Source organism: Mesoplodon bidens (genome assembly GCF_964165515.1).
Source record: "Mesoplodon bidens genome assembly, chromosome: 16".
NCBI lineage: Eukaryota > Metazoa > Chordata > Mammalia > Artiodactyla > Ziphiidae > Mesoplodon > Mesoplodon bidens.
Genome location: NC_138173.1, coordinates 34,068,361 through 34,084,245, shown reverse-complemented (window position 1 = coordinate 34,084,245; position 15,885 = coordinate 34,068,361). Strand labels below are relative to the sequence as shown.

Sequence of the window (15,885 nt, the reverse complement as noted above, 5' to 3'; positions counted from 1 at the left end):
GGCAATAGGATCTTACTTTCTTATGTATCCTTTTTTCCCATAACCATAAGGCTTTCTCCTTTGCCAAGGGAGATTCTGCTCCACAGACCAATTCTCATGCTCTTTTTGTCTGGGTGTTTTATGATGGCTTATCAGCATAGGCTCCATATTCCAGTATGCCTCATTTAAGTGATTTTTATATTTGAGAGTTCATAGGAATATATTTTGGTTTATATTTTTGTGTCTGGTGCAGACTGGTTTAGTTGCTTTATTATTTATTTATTTAAATAAATTTGTTTTATTTAGTTTTATTTTTGGCTGCGTTGGGTCTTTGTTGCTGCTCGCGGGCTTTCTCTAGTTGCGGCGAGCGGGGTCTACTCTTCGTTGCGGTGCTCGGGCTTCCCACTGAGGTGGCTTCTCTTATTGCGGATGGAACACGGGCACTAGGTGCATGGGCTTCTGTAGGTGTGGCACGCGGCTCAGTAGTTGTGGCTCACAGGCTCTAGAGCGCAGACTCAGTAGTTGTGGCACACGGGCTTAGCTGCTCTGTGGCATGTGGGCTCTTTCCGGACCAGGGCTTGAACCCATGTCCCCTGCATTGGTAGGCAGATTCTTAACCACTGCACTACCAGGGAAGTCCCTGCTTTATTTCTTAAGATGTATCTTAAGTAAACCACTTAGAAATCTTAATTAAAAAGCAGTCTTATTAGAAATTTTTATTTGTGAATTAGTAATGCAAACCTACTCATTCTGTGTTTCTAACTGTAATAACTTTCAGATTTTTATTTTAGGTCAAAATGTATGCAGCATTTCAAAACTACATAAACAAAATGCACAAAACTAGTTCTTATAAATATGTCATATTGACATTAAAATCATAAATAATATTTATAAGCTAATTTCAGCTTTTTGTCCAGGGAGATATATCTGCTGTTTGTCCCCAAGGGAAGTCAGCTGTTAAGAGTGATAGAACTTTCAGTTTAAAATAGAGTAGGATGACCCAATAGATGTTAAAAATCTTGTTTGAAGTAGGTTTTTAAAATTGTGTTAGAATCAAACCTAACTTTTTTTTCTATCAAATTCCAGTGGTCGTAGAAATTAGATGTGATGTGAAAATCAATGAAAAATAGGGTAGCTATTAAAAGGCATTAAATTATATTCATCTGAATTCTGAGAACAGGAATTGATCCAGTGTTATCTGTACTCAGTTTTTCTCTCTAAATTAGGAAATGCTCTGAGAAAGAGTAATAGAATGCATGTACCAATGACACTAATAGTGCATAAACCTGCCCTTAAGATCTAGAGTAAATACATATTAAAAATCAGGCTGAGGGCTTCCCTGGTGGCAGAGTGGTTGAGAGTCTGCCTGCCGACGCAGGGGACACGGGTTTGTGCCCCGGTCTGGGAGGATCCCACATGCCGCGGAGTGGCTAGGCCCATAAGCCATGGCCGCTGAGCCTGCGCGTCCGGAGCCTGTGATCCGCAACGGGAGAGGCCACAACAGTGAGAGGCCCGCGTACCGCAAAAAAAAAAAAAAAAAAAAAAAAAAAAAATCAGGCTGAGACTGTCAGAGTCAGCCAACTTGAAAGCATTCACACCTGATCTCCCCATCTCCTCACCTAGCTTCAATTCCAGAATTGACTTTTTCATTTTCCATTTATTACCAATCCATCAAAATCTACCCTAATTTTAAAATTCCTACCATTTTATTAAAACCTCTCTTGTCAAATCCAATTTTCAGTCCCATTCTCTTCAGCCATGCTCTACTACATAGGCCCCCTGAGGAGCACTGTATCTTGCATGTTACTCCTCTTTTGGTTTCCTTGATACTCTGCAACTGTGACTCTCCTATGTCTGGTTCCCCTCAGTCTCCTTAATGAAAGGAAGCTTTTCTCTCCCAACCTTTTAAATACAGACAGTTCCTCAGGCTTCTGTTAGATATTTTCTTCTTACCTACACACTTTCTCACCAATCCCCGGCTTCAACCATCATCTTGCTATGGTTAACTCCTGAAAATGTTATCTGCAAGGGAACTCTATGGGTATCTTCTTGGTTCAGATGCTTTTTTTTCCTGGCCTAGATTATTGCCCAGCCTGACCAATTTCTCTCCTCTCATGACATTCACCTTTCTCCCTCCTGCCACAGTTACTACTGATTAGAGCATTCACTAGCCCTCTCAAAAACCTTTAATGACTCTAATACTGTAAGAAGAAAGTTAAAATTCCTTATTATATTTTCAACTCCCATTTCCTACTCTCTCCTCTCTTTGCACATGTACCATATACAAGCCTTATGCTTTAATCATATCTTTGCACCAATTAACACAGCACATTTAACATTTCTTACATTTGTTCATGTCTACAATTTACCTCTATCTAAGTACCCTTCTTCTCCATCTTTATTTGTCCAAATCTCATTTTTTAAAGTCCAGCTCAAGGATCATCTCCTCATTAAAAACTGTTAAAGAGGCAATCCACTCCTCTAAATTCACATAGCACATTACTCTAATGGGTAACTACTATGTATGTCCTGAGCTTGTTATTTTTCTGCAAACATTTGTCTTTCCTACTGGACAGAAAGCATTTTATGGGTAGTGACTGTATTTTTACTTTGTACCCTCTGTAGCTCCCAACACAATGCTTGTTCATAATTGGAGCTCAATCAGTGCTAGTAAACAGGCTAGGAACCCCAGTATCCCCAGTGCCTAGCACTTATTAACATTCAGTAAAAGTAGTTTAATTGGTAATTGAATGGATGGGTAGATGAACAAATAATTTTTGTACAAATAATTTTTTTCAACTATCTTAAATAAGCTTTGGCTAGGCCAGACTTCTCAGACAAGTTCATTTCAAATTTCTTTCCCTTCTCCTTTTTTTCCAATTACAAAAAATATTTTAACAATTATTATAATAAAGATATTTCTAACATTCTAATCTCCAATCTATGTTCACCTATTTCAAATTTATTCAATACACTATAATATAGTAAAGCATTTGAATAATTTTTTGAAATGTCATGATTTATACCCCAAATTGTTAGAAGGTGACCAGCAAATGACTAATATTAGGTTTAATACAGCCAGCAATACAAATAGGGTCAACTAAGGACTAAAGGCAATAGAAAAAATATATAGATCTCTTACTTCCTACCCCCACTCTCCAATTTTAAGATAGATAAAAAAATAGAGTACAGTTGATGAAGGGGAAGGAGCTAGAACATACTGTCTTTTAAACAGAGAAAGGCAATACAAAAGCACATAGAAGAATTGTGAACCCAGGATAATTACCAGGAACTAGCATAGTAGATGTGAGTTCTGGAGTTTCCAAGAAATCCACATTACTTCTTTGGAAGGTCTTGCTATAATTCATCTGACGGTGGCTGTATAAATAATTACAGGTTACGGCTGTGCAATTTATTACAATCTTCCTGAGTAGAATGTAGCACAGTTCAAATTCACTCAAGGTGGCAAGGTTTCGGATGATTTAGATTAAGTGCCTGAATACGGACTTATTTTCTTGGTTATTTACCCTTAAAAAAAAGACTAAGGAGTAATTTAACAAGTATCACTAGAATTTTATTTTTTTAAACAGGAGAGCACTAATTCTCTAGAGAAGATAAAACAAAAAGAGATAACTGTAATTGCAGCAAGAAGTTTAAACAGAAGGAAGACTATCTTGGGCATCAGGATGTTTAAAAAATAGGATAGCTAAGAAGAAAGACTATAGATTTTCCATCTCTAGAGGATAAAAAGAAAGAAAAATCATCTAAAAGTATAGGCCTGGAACTACAGAGTTGAATAAGTTGCCTTTAAAGCTCCCTTTTGTGCCTGAAATTCTATTGATGTCATTATGCATTATAGCACAGTGTTTAAAATAGCCACAAAAATAAAGTTTTTAGGTGAAATATGTATCAACTAAATTTCCAGGTATTTGTTTCATTACCATAATTTAACACCCCAAAATATGGACTTATTGGAGAGCTATATTCTCCGTGCCATTTAAAGCCAACTAGAACTATTTATATAATCTCAGAATAGCAAAATTTCCTCCATCTCATTTTTCTAATTATATATTTGTTACTTATTAATAATAATTTTAATTTCAAAGAACTTGATTTATTTTTTAACTTTATCGAGGAATAGTTAACAAATATAATTATATACAAAACTGAATGATTACAAGAGAAGTTGACTTGCTTTTAATCTTTTCCAAACAATGTCTTGAATTTCCCTTTTATTTGCAGTAAGTAAAGACATTTCAAAAAGCTGTTAAGCTATGATGATCTTAACCATTATATATAGCTATACTGCAAAATAAAAACCACAGAGCTTAAGAAAAATTAGGAAGTAAAATTTTTTTCATCTTTTTCTGCATCCTTTGTCTCCCACCCCTGCACACCTTAGACACCCATGACCCACATCTAAATCTATTTACCTGAAAGCATCAGTAAAATGGTAATTCTTAAAGTCTGATCATAACCAAAAGTTTTTGTGCTTCAAAAGGAAAGTGATTTCAAATCCATAAAAAGAGTGAGATTTAGGAAAATGAGCAAATGAGACAGGTTTTAAGGTGAGGTAAAGGGAATGGAGTTTTTTCTACAGGTTCTAAAATTATATCATGTATATTGCCACCTCCCTGGCAAAAAAATTAAAAAAATAAGGCCTGCTCATAACTTACCTATTCCACACACTACTATTCTCCCAGAACTCGTAAATTGTGTAGTGAGATTCATTTGAAAGCTTCTGTATAGAAATACTGAAATGGAAAAGGAAAGGTGTAATTAGCCACAGGAAATTAAATACAAGAAATAAACTAATATTTCTAATCATCTCTAATCTTATCCATTTGTATAGGAAACACCTATGGTTCCTGCATGAAAATTGAAGTTTTGTCAATAATTGATTAACATGTCTGTTTGTTTAATATACTTTTTTAGTTTTCTGGTTTGGCATCATGAATACTGTCTCAGTATATTTTAGAAAACACAAATATAACTTTGTAAAATTTCATTCATATATCCATTCAAAAATATTCTTTGAGTTCTGTTTTGCCAGGGTTCTGAAAAATGTGAGTGTATGCCACTTTCCTTGCCCTCAGGTGTAGCTCTTTGGAGCAGTCCAACCTCCAAAGCTCTTGCCCTTACCTCTGTCTCTGGATTGATAGCTTTTGTTTGGGGTCCTGCTTTAAGCTAAGTCACCTGGACCACACTGCTATACAACTAACTCCAACTTTGCCAGTGTCCAGTGTTTGTCCTCCTTTCTCTTTTACACATTCACACCTCTCAATTTTCTCGCTGTCCAGATCAAGTTTGAGTCCATATTCTGGCCATAATTGTAGGTTTTTTTGTAATTGCTTCTCCAATTTAGGGAAGACAAATTTGTTCCTTCCAGCCCTCTGGACTAGCCTGAGAGTGGCTAATAGCCTACATAATATGTTTTGGAGTAGTGAAGAGAGAGGAGGTGGGTGAAAAGACAAGTTGAGGTGAAGACTGGATTTAATCCGGTAGCAATGAGGAGACACAAAAGGGTTTAAATCAGGGAGAGTCTCATGGTTGAAGCTGGGTTTTAAAAGATCCTTCTGGGCCTCCCTGGTGGCGCAGTGGTTGAGAGTCCGCCTGCCGATGCAGGGGATACGGGTTCGTGCCCCGGTCTGGGAGGATCCCATATGCCGCGGAGCGGCTGGGCCCGTGAGCCATGGCCTCTGGGCCTGCGCGTCCGGAGCCTGTGCTCCGCAACGGGAGAGGCCACAACAGTGAGAGGCCCGCATACCGCAAAAAGAAAAAAAAAAAAAAAAAAAAAAAAAAAAGATCCTTCTGATGGCCGTGTGAGGTAGCCTATGGAGAACAGTTCAAAGCAGGAAGAAAAGCTAGAGAGGTAGTGAAATTAGTTTTGGTGAGAGATGATGAAGACCCAAATTAAGGTAGAAAGAAAGGAAGAGGGGACAGATTCATAAATTTAAGGGAGAGTAGGACACAAATATAAAGATTCCTTTAAAAAATTAATTCCACAAGTCCAGCTTGTTCAGCCTAACGTTTCACAGTATATTCAGATTATAAATCAAAATCAGAGGTTAGAAAAACAATAAGGATTTTTTTAAAAAAATCAGATGTGGTGCTTTTTTAAATGGAAGTATAGTTGATTTACATTATATTTCAGGTATACAGCATAGTGATTCAGTAGTTTTGCAGATTATACTCCATTAAATATTATTACAAGTTAATGGTTATAATTCCCTGTGCTATACAATACATCCTTGTTGCTTATCTATTTTATACATAGTAGTTTGTATAAACTACTTTTTCTTAAATTTTTTTAAAATAATTTTTATTGGAGTATAGTTGATTTACAATGTTGTGTTAGTTTCGGGTTTACAGCAAAGTGAATCAGTTATACATAGACATATATCCACTCTTATGATTCTTTTCCCATATAGGTCATTTCAGAGTATTGAGTAGACTTCCCTGTGCTACACAGTAGGTCCTTATTATCTATTATATATAGTAGTGTGTATATCTCAATCCCAATAAATTGAGAGATTGGGAGAAATTGGGAGAATAGGATATTGATTTAATAGAGAACATAGAACATACCAGTAAAATAGCCAAGCTCAATGTAAATTTAGGATTTACCTAAGTGTGGCCAGCAGATGGTGGTAACTACACAGAAATTGTAATACTTATTTGGCTTGTAGTTTGGTGTTTTTCACAGAGCTATTGATCTAGGTTGCTTCAGTTAAGATATGATGTAGCAAGTATTGTTATTAGTTCAATTTCAGATTTTCTCGGGGAAAGGTTTATAACATAATCAAAGGAATTGAACAGAAAATGAAACTGGAGATTTTCTAACCCCAGGAGTTTATAGATGATGGGCTTTTGGTGGAGGGGGGTTCCTTGAAATCCCAGAAATGAGCTGCAAATTACTGTGCATATCTACTTTTTCCTGGGAAGAGAATCCATAGTTCTCATCATAGTCAAAAAGGATCTGTAATCCCCAAATGTAATCTGACAATGTAATGGTCAAATTTCAATCCATGACTATGAACTGCCTCCTACAAACTAATTCATTTGTATTACTTATTACATATAAAAATCACTTATCCTGCTATCTGAACCTGCCATTTTCCAGACTAGCCACAAGAAATTCACAAAATTTTAGCCTGATGCTCAAGTTTTGAAGGACTGAAGAAGATAACACAGTGTGATAATGTAGTGGTTTGAAGTATAGCCATACAGGCTTACCTTCATCCACCATGTATTAGAGCTTTGTCACCTTGGCCCCATTACTTAACCTGTTTCCTCACCTGTTAAATGGTGGTAATAATAGTACTGTGAGTACTAAATAAGGCATTACATGTGGAATGTTTTGCCCAGTAATTGGTATATTGTATGTGTGTATATGCGTGTGTGTGTTAGCTGTTAGCTCAATAGCAAAAAACAAAGTAGCACTTTCCTTAGGTGAGTGAAAGCTATGCCTTAATGGTATCAAAGTTGAGAAACATGACAGAATTAAAAGGAATAGAAAAGAAACTGAGGGAAAAAGACAAATCTTTGAAAACAATGAGGAGCAGCAAGCCAATAATAATGATGATAACAATTATTACATTATTATACATACTAATAACAATGATGATGGTTGCTAATATGTATTGCTCTGTTCCAGGCTCTGGTCTAAGCATTTCCCATGGATTAAGTCATTTTACCTTCACAGTCACTCTGGGAATCATATGGTAGATACTGTCTGTTGCCTCCCCAACTGTTATTCCCCTCTGTCTAACTGAACCCTGCCATTATTCATTTTGCAATATATCCAACGTGCCAATCAGTGCTGGGCTGAGACAGTCATCACAATCTCCTTTCTGCTAAATATTTGTTTTCTAACCTCCCATGTAGCCAGGAATAGCCATGTGACTTGAGTTGGGCCAATGAGATGCCAAGGGAAGTATGCTGAGAAGCAAGGACTTCTGGGAAACTTTGTCCTTAGGTTCAGACATGAGAGGATGGCTTGTTTGTGTTGTTCCTTCCTCCTTCTTCATGACTGTAGGCCATCTGGTCAAGAGCCAGATGGAAGAGTTGAAAGACCAGTTAGATTGTGTCTTAAAGGACTATGGGTGAAAATGCTAATCAAAATTGTTCTACAGACTGGGTGCTTTCAATTAAGGGCAAAACTGACCAATACACAGCAATGACATTTAAGGACATTGATATTTGAGACTGTACAATACATGTAATAATACATATGCAGTGATGACACTGAGACAGCAAGAAAAGGTAAATGATAAAATTTTTAGAAACTTCAGTCAGCAATATTTCTGTTAAAAGGGCTTAGGGCTTGAATGACTAGCTTTCAATTTGCAAACGTAAAATTACATGATGTAACTCTGAGCTTTTGCTTTGTGACTGTAACTTAAACACCCTCAGTCTTCCTCCTCAATGTATTCATACTTCCTGTGACACTTGAAAACTCACTGGCTAAAGCAAGAGTTCTTTGGCTAAGCTGTCTCTGGATAAGGTCACTTAGAACTTCAGCCCTGAGCCCCAGGAGATCTTGAACATTCCAGGAGCTGGAAAATGTCAGTGAAATGGGGAAAAATGATGTAGCTCAGGAACAGTTGGGGTTAAACATCTTACCTAAGGTAGCTTGGCTCATCAGGAACAGGACACACTTCGTCTTGGCTTCCTCTGTTCCCCAGGTGGCCTACCTTAACTCACAGAGCCTAATCACTGGAGTAAAAGGCACACAGGAGGGATAGTTCCCACAATTCTCCACCACACTATGGCCACCCATTTATTTTGTCTATATAAAAGTGCTGATAAATTAATGGTTCAATGTGCTACAAGGTACCATGAATTCTTAAATATGTTTCTTTGGCCATAGTACAACTCCCAGGGTTGATTCTTACAATGCAGTTCCACATTCATATTCTCTATATCCTTGACATGGAGTTTAGAATACATACAAATTCTAGAATTTGGTAACTGAGAGTGACTTCAGAAATAATTTTATTCTACTTAACAGCTGTGAAATTAAGGGCAAGAACATGGTTTTAATTGTTCATGAATGAGTATCCTATTTTCCCAACTGGTTTCCTAGATCCTTGGAAGCAGAAACTATTCTCAACTTTCCGAAGTCAAGCATGGTTCTGAGAATACACTCTGTACATCACATATATTCAGTTGGTACCTACCCGTGCCAAACACAGGGATTAAATAAGCCTTCATGATTACAAAATATGCGAAAAGAGTAATCAAAAAATGTGTGTGTGTGTGTGTGTGTGTGTGTGTGTGTGTGTGTGTGTGTTATACATGGGTCACACAATTGCTCTGCTTGGGTTTTTCAGTAACTTTTTTTTTTAACATCTTCATTGGAGTAAAATTGCTTTACAATGTTGTGTTAGTTGCTGCTGTATAACAAAGTGAATAAGGTATATGTATACATTTATCCCCATTTCCCCTCCCTCTTGCATCTCCCTCCCACCCTCCCTATCCCATCCCTCTGGTGGTCACAAAGCACCGAGCTGATCTCCCTGTGCTCTGATGCTGCTTCCCACTAGCTATCTATTTTACATTTGGTAGTGTATATATGTCAATGCTACTCTCCCACTTCATCCCAACTTCCCCTTCCCTTTCCCTGTGTCATCAAGTCTATTCTCTATGTCTGCGTCTTTATTCCTGTCCTGCCCCTACGTTCTTCAGAACCTTTTTTTTTTTTTTTTTAGGTTCCATATATATGTGTTAGCATACGGTATTTGTTTTTCTCTTTCCCAAACCCACAAAGTTAACACAGCCCACATTTAATTCCAGAGCCAGACTTCTTAGCTGCAGAAGTATTCTGCCAGAGTGTGAATAAAATATAACTAGTAATTACTGGGAGGAACACCAAAGAGACATAAAGTATGTGTTTCTATGTGCACATACATGCATGCACACATGTGCTAAAAAGGTTTCCCAATGTTCTAAGAGTATTGTGAAATACAATTTAAACAAGCTTCTAAGGTATGGGTGGATTTGGTTGTGGCAGTTTTCCAGGAGCAGGTGAGTTTAATCTTTGGAATTAAGGTAGAGCATGGTCTGGCAGAGACCTGAAGCTGGGTGCACAGTTCTGGGAAGGAGAGTGGCCAGATCGAAGGCACAGTGGTAAGACAATAGATTATGCTGGAAAGGCAATATGCAGCTGGGCACTGTTGAGGCATAGTGTTCAGGTGAGGGAGAACAAATGGTAGCAGTGCTATGGATTTCTAGGGTCTGTTGGTAGTATAATTGTAGGGTCAGAATAAACTTCTGGCATTTGATAGTTAGTTAGATATCATTAGATAGTTATTGCAGGTTTCTGAGTAAGAGAATTCTAAGATAATTGTTTCCGGGAAATTATAATTGTAGTATTTGTTTATTGGACTACTTGGAGTAGAGAAACTGAAGATGAGGTATAGTTGGTATATTTTAGTAGCCTGAAATAACAGAAGCCTGAGCTGGAGTGGCCATGGAAATAACTTTTTTTTTTTTTTTTAATGACAAAGTCCTGCCATCAAGACTTCAGAGATGGTGCAATTTCACAATGAATGGCTGAAATGGTGGTTATTAGGCCATAGGGCGCACTCTCAAGGTAGCAATCAGAGCTAGATGCACTAGAGTTGAGGCCTTATATACCAGAGATGATTTAAATCAGAGTGTGAGTCTGCCTGGATGCAAAAGGAGGAATTTTAGTCTATTTGACTTCCCTTGGTGCTCCTAATGCTCAAATCCACACAGAATCCAAGGATAAAAGAGAAAACAGCCTGCTTAACTCTGAAAAATGCATCACCCCGAGGGCTAGAATGACCAGCATAACTTTAGATGAAGATTCTCAAATACCAGTCTTCCAGACCCCACCCTCATCTAAGACACATGCGCAGGAGCACTTACCGCAAGCAACCACTTTGGGAGGAAGCGCTCTCCACATAGTGTTTCAGAGCGAGTTGGAATTCTTCCAAGTCCTCTTCTATCACAGACATCTGACGCTGCACAAGCACGATGTGCTGCAGAGGAAGGGGCAAGTGTTACTGTATTGACTAATTATGGAGCCTCCCTAAGCCAACCCCCTACTGCTCATCCCATCCCTCCTCACAAAACAAACAATTTTTCATCTAAAAATGACTAAAAAGGCCATGACTAGTCCAAGTAATAACACTGTATAAAAGCTGTAGTATAGGCAGGATATTTTCTTGCCTCTAGTAACAGGCACTAAAAAAGGTGTCCTTCGTGCTGACATATTTCCCTTTTAAAAGCAGTGGTTCTCCGTCAGAATCACTGGGGAGGTTTTAAAACTGCATTTATATTAGAATCTCTGGAGTGGGGTCCAGGCACTGGTATTTATAAAAAACCTCTCCAAATGACTTTAATGTGCAGCCAGGGTTGGGATCACTGACCTAAAATCACTTACCAAATTTTAAAGAGAAGTTTTATTGTACACAGTGCACAGCTCCAGCTTCTTGGCTATTTTGTGATATTAGACATATTATGAATTTCATTAAAAACAGCCAAATTTCAAAAAAATAAGTGTTCACTGAAGCATTTCCAAAGCTACATAAACCATCACAGGGTTCTCAAACAATTAACCACATATATAGGCCCCACTCAAATCTCATGGCATTAGATGAAGCCTGTGTTTATTGGATCATGCTGGGTTGGATGACAACTGATTCTTGTTACAAATACTATTACCATTATAGCACCTGTAGTTTGAATACTTTCCTAAAGATCTGCCTATGGGCTTCTCATGGTATTTGATCTTAAGATTAGTCCTTTCCTCATCAATTGTTGGTAGTGAATCATAAAAGTGCAAAAAAAAAAAAAACAAGGATTGGAGGTGAATTATAAAAATGCAAAGCAACAACAATAATATGAGAAAGATTTAGAATGTGAGGAAACTAACTTGCATGATCTATGTAGCAATAGAGCTAGAATTAAACCCCTGGTTTGCTATCTCCTATTCCAATGAGCTTCTCTCTTAATGTTAACAGCTACCATTGGATGAACACTAATTATATTGTAGGTATTATGTTAGGCACTTTTTATATTGAACAAATGTTCCTACTTTGTGTTCCTACAGGGAATTAGTAAATGTTGGATTCTAATATACAGTGATGGATTAAGATAGAATTCTTGTCTTTATAGGTTTTAGCAAAGAAATAAACAAGTCTTGAACATTGTGTCTAAGAAGTAATTTTAGGTATGGCCCATGAGACTTATTGTATGTAAATTGATCAGAATTCTACTAAAATTTTGACCAACTGTATTGCCAAATAAACTTTGATCCTTGTGTTAAAATCCTTTGACTATTTAAGGCTTAAAATAATATTTGGGCCCCCAAACTCATATGAGCAGGAAGCAGACTGTGAATACTGCATAACCCCCAAGAAAGGTAATGTTCCACAATGGGCTGACTCAGATGTGGTCATGGATGGTAATGGACCAAGAAGAAACTCTCAAAGAAGAACAGAAAACAGAGTTCCTCTTAGAATGGAGATCTTGTGTCTAATAGTGGAACTTCCTTCATTAACCAGATCTCAGAATGGAGATCTTGTGTCTAATAGTGGAACTTCCTTCATTAACCAGATCTCAGAATGGAGATCCTGTGTCTAATAGTGGAACTTCCTTCATTAACCAGATCTCAGAATGGAGATCTGGTGTCTAATAGTGGAACTTCCTTCATTAAAATACCTTCCCAGCATGAATTCATTGTTGCAACTAACCCGTGAATGTTGTGTATTTCCTCTTCATCTGTTTTCTGAGTGGCAGTTTTATGGCATTTATCCTGGCCTAGTTTTATCATTGTATATTTTATCTGTGTGTGTGCAGGGGTTGGGGGTTTCAGACCTTAAAGGACTACATCCTGACCTTACAGAGAAGACTAAACATCATCCAGGGATCCTGGATTTTGAGCTAGAAGCAGTAACTGGAGGAGACTTTGGGTGGTCTCCCTTGTGAAGGTAATGTGTTCTATAAATGTGAAAAGAAAGATGCAATGAACATCTGATGACCAGAAGGTAGACTATGGCACACACTCCAAACTGTTCATCAAAATCCATTTCTTTCTTTTTTCTAGGTATAGAGTTAGACTTACAAATTCCATTATCCCTTGCAGTTAGGTGTAGCCAACTGACGAGTTCTCACCAACAGAATATGAGCAGAAGTGCTGTGTACTACTTTTGATCCAAGACTTTCAGGAAGGATGTGAGCCTCCTCCACCTTCTCTTTTTCTTTTCTGCTGGTAAGATGAAGACCTGCCTTAGGACTGGCAGGCCCACAGGTGAGAGAAGTCTGTGTCCCTGAATCATTGTGTGGACTATTTACTAGGAAAACTTTTATTGCATTGGAATCATCCTACATCTTGGGTCTATTTGCTTCCATAACCTAGTCACCTAAGTGAGTTCAGTAATTTTAATTGAGCTTTATCTTATTTCCCTTCAGGATCAGGAATCAAAGTCAATAACTATCTCCTAAGGTTGTATAATGAACAATCAGCCTCCTATCTGACTCTCCCAGGACGTAGTATTTTTTTTTTTTTTGGAACATCTTTATTGGAGTATAATTGCTTTACAATAGTGCGTTAGTTTCTGCTTTATAACAAAGTGAATCAGTTATAGATATACATATGTTCCCATATCTCTTCCCTCTTGTGTCTCCCTCCCTCCCACCCTCCCTATCCTACCCCTCTAGGTGGTCACAAAGCATCGAGCTGATCTCCCTGTGCTATGCGGCTGCTTCCCACTAGCTATCTATTTTACGTTTGGTAGTGTATATATGTCCATGCCACTCTCTCACTTTGTGTTAAAGATAATCTCTACCAAAATAATTATGGATACATCCTTTTGACAAAAATCTACAGGTCACGTATTTGACAAACTGTGACTCACATGATTCTTATGGGCTTTCCTAATGAAATATTATAAATATATCCACCTATTCCATCATAATTCTTTCAGTCTGAAGGCAATTGTTATGTGATCTAGTGAGGCAAGTTGTAAATATGACCAGAGTCCTTCACTACTCCCTGAACCCATGCCCTTTGAAATGTGACTTTTTACTTCTCCATCTAGACATGGATTCTATTTCCCCTTTTCTTGGATCTGGGCTGGACTTCTAACTTGCTTTGGCCAACAGAACATGGCAGAAGTGACGCTGTGGTGGTTTCAAATTTAGGCCCCAAGAGACCTTGTGAGTTTCCACTCTTTTGCTTGGATCCCTGACATTGTCATGTAAATGAGCCCTGCTAGAGCAGGGGTCAGCAAACTTCTTATGTAAAGGGCCAGATAGTAAAGGTTTTAGGCTTTGAAGGCCATATGGTTCCTGTCACAACTACTCAACTCCCCTGTTTTATTGTGAAAGCAAACATAAGCAATAAATAAACAAATGGGTATGGCTCTATTCCAGTAAAACCTTATACATAAAGACAGGCAGTGAGCTGTAATTTTGCCAACACCTATGCTGGAGGATTAAAATCACATAGAACAAAGCTGAGTCAGTGGATTCATCCTAGCTGAGGTCCTAGACATATGAGAAAGCCCAGCTAAGATCAGTAAAGCTGGCATGCAGCTGATTACAGATGCCAAAAGGGAGCCAGCTGAGACCACCAAGATGATCTCTCCCTAAATTGCCTACATGCAGAATTGTGGTTTAAGCCATTCAGTTTTGGGTGGTTTGCTATATAGCAATAGCTAAATGGTTCATTTACTTATATACATGGATGTGAATATGATTTGGAAAAATTAAATTTACTTTGCAATCCAAACAAGGCACTTCTTTCCCATCTTTTCCTCAGATATTTACACAAAGAAATCAGTTTATAAAGAGCCCCAGATAATCTGCCTGCATTTTATGACTACTGTGACAAGTGGAGCTTTTTGAATCTTGAGTAATTTAAGGTAGACTTTCTGAGGTCCAAAGAAAATCCTTAAATTTTTCTATGCTGGCCAGGTTAAGATGTGGTATATGGAGTACGGGAGAAGTAGGGAAGGGATCCTAATATCTTCATGATATTTCTATATGTCTCTTGTTTAAAATATACAGCCTTTAATCCTTACTGAAATCTGAGATCCTATAATGTAAATGGGCAGCCCAGAACTTTCTTTCATGGTAGAAAATAATGCTACATTTTTGTTTCTCTTCTTTGGAAGGGGTTAGTGTTGCTTTTATGACTTACCTTATAGGGATTTTGTTACAATGGAATTAGGGTGGAATATTAGGGATTTTTTGGGCTGAGAAGTGCTAATTATGAAAGGTTAATCCAGGTTTACTGAATAGTATTTGCCAGTGACGTTACGTTACAGTTGCATGTACCTCTGATTACTTGGATCTTTTTATTTCAAGAAATATCAGCTTTTTAAATAACTGGAGATAAAGAACTGTTTTAAACACAACCAATTTGTTTTATGTTATTCTCTCTCTATTTACTACATTTACAATTGTGTTCCAAGCATTCTTCAGAAACATCAGAACCTTCCTTGTGTGCTCTTGTTGGAGTCTCTTAACAGCTACTGCAAAGCAAGACTATGTTTTGAAAGTCTCAGACATATTAGTTGGCATTAGCCCACAAAACACATTAAAGTGCATGGCAGAATTAATTTACTCACAAAATATTATTCATAGGTTTAATGAGGATACAGAAGCAAAAAAAAAAGATATTAGATTTGTAAACTCCTATTGTATGAAAAGTGATTCTAGTGTATATATACAAAAATAATGTGCTCAAGAAAAGTTAATAGTTTTTGAAAAGCACCAGAATGTGATAAAACTTTGTTTAAAATTATATTGACTTTTTTTGTTAACATCTTTACTGGAGTATAATTGCTTTACACAATGTTGTGTTAGTTTCTGCTATATAACAGAGTGAATCAGTCATATGTACCCTTATATCCCCATAACCCTTCCCTC

The 15,885-nt window shown here is 37.5% G+C and overlaps 1 protein-coding gene across 1 annotated transcript in view; it reads right to left on the bottom strand.

Annotated features, from left to right (window-relative positions):
* Positions 1–15,885, bottom strand: part of NECAB1 (N-terminal EF-hand calcium binding protein 1) — a 280,254-nt gene that overhangs the window by 682 nt on the left and 263,687 nt on the right. Inside the window, exons 10-12 of the mRNA XM_081258474.1 lie at positions 10,876–10,988; positions 4,656–4,733; positions 3,266–3,357 (exon numbers count right to left, since the gene is read on the bottom strand). Of these exons, the coding sequence (XP_081114600.1) occupies positions 3,266–3,357; positions 4,656–4,733; positions 10,876–10,988 (283 nt within the window). The remainder of the gene's footprint in view (positions 1–3,265; positions 3,358–4,655; positions 4,734–10,875; positions 10,989–15,885) is intronic.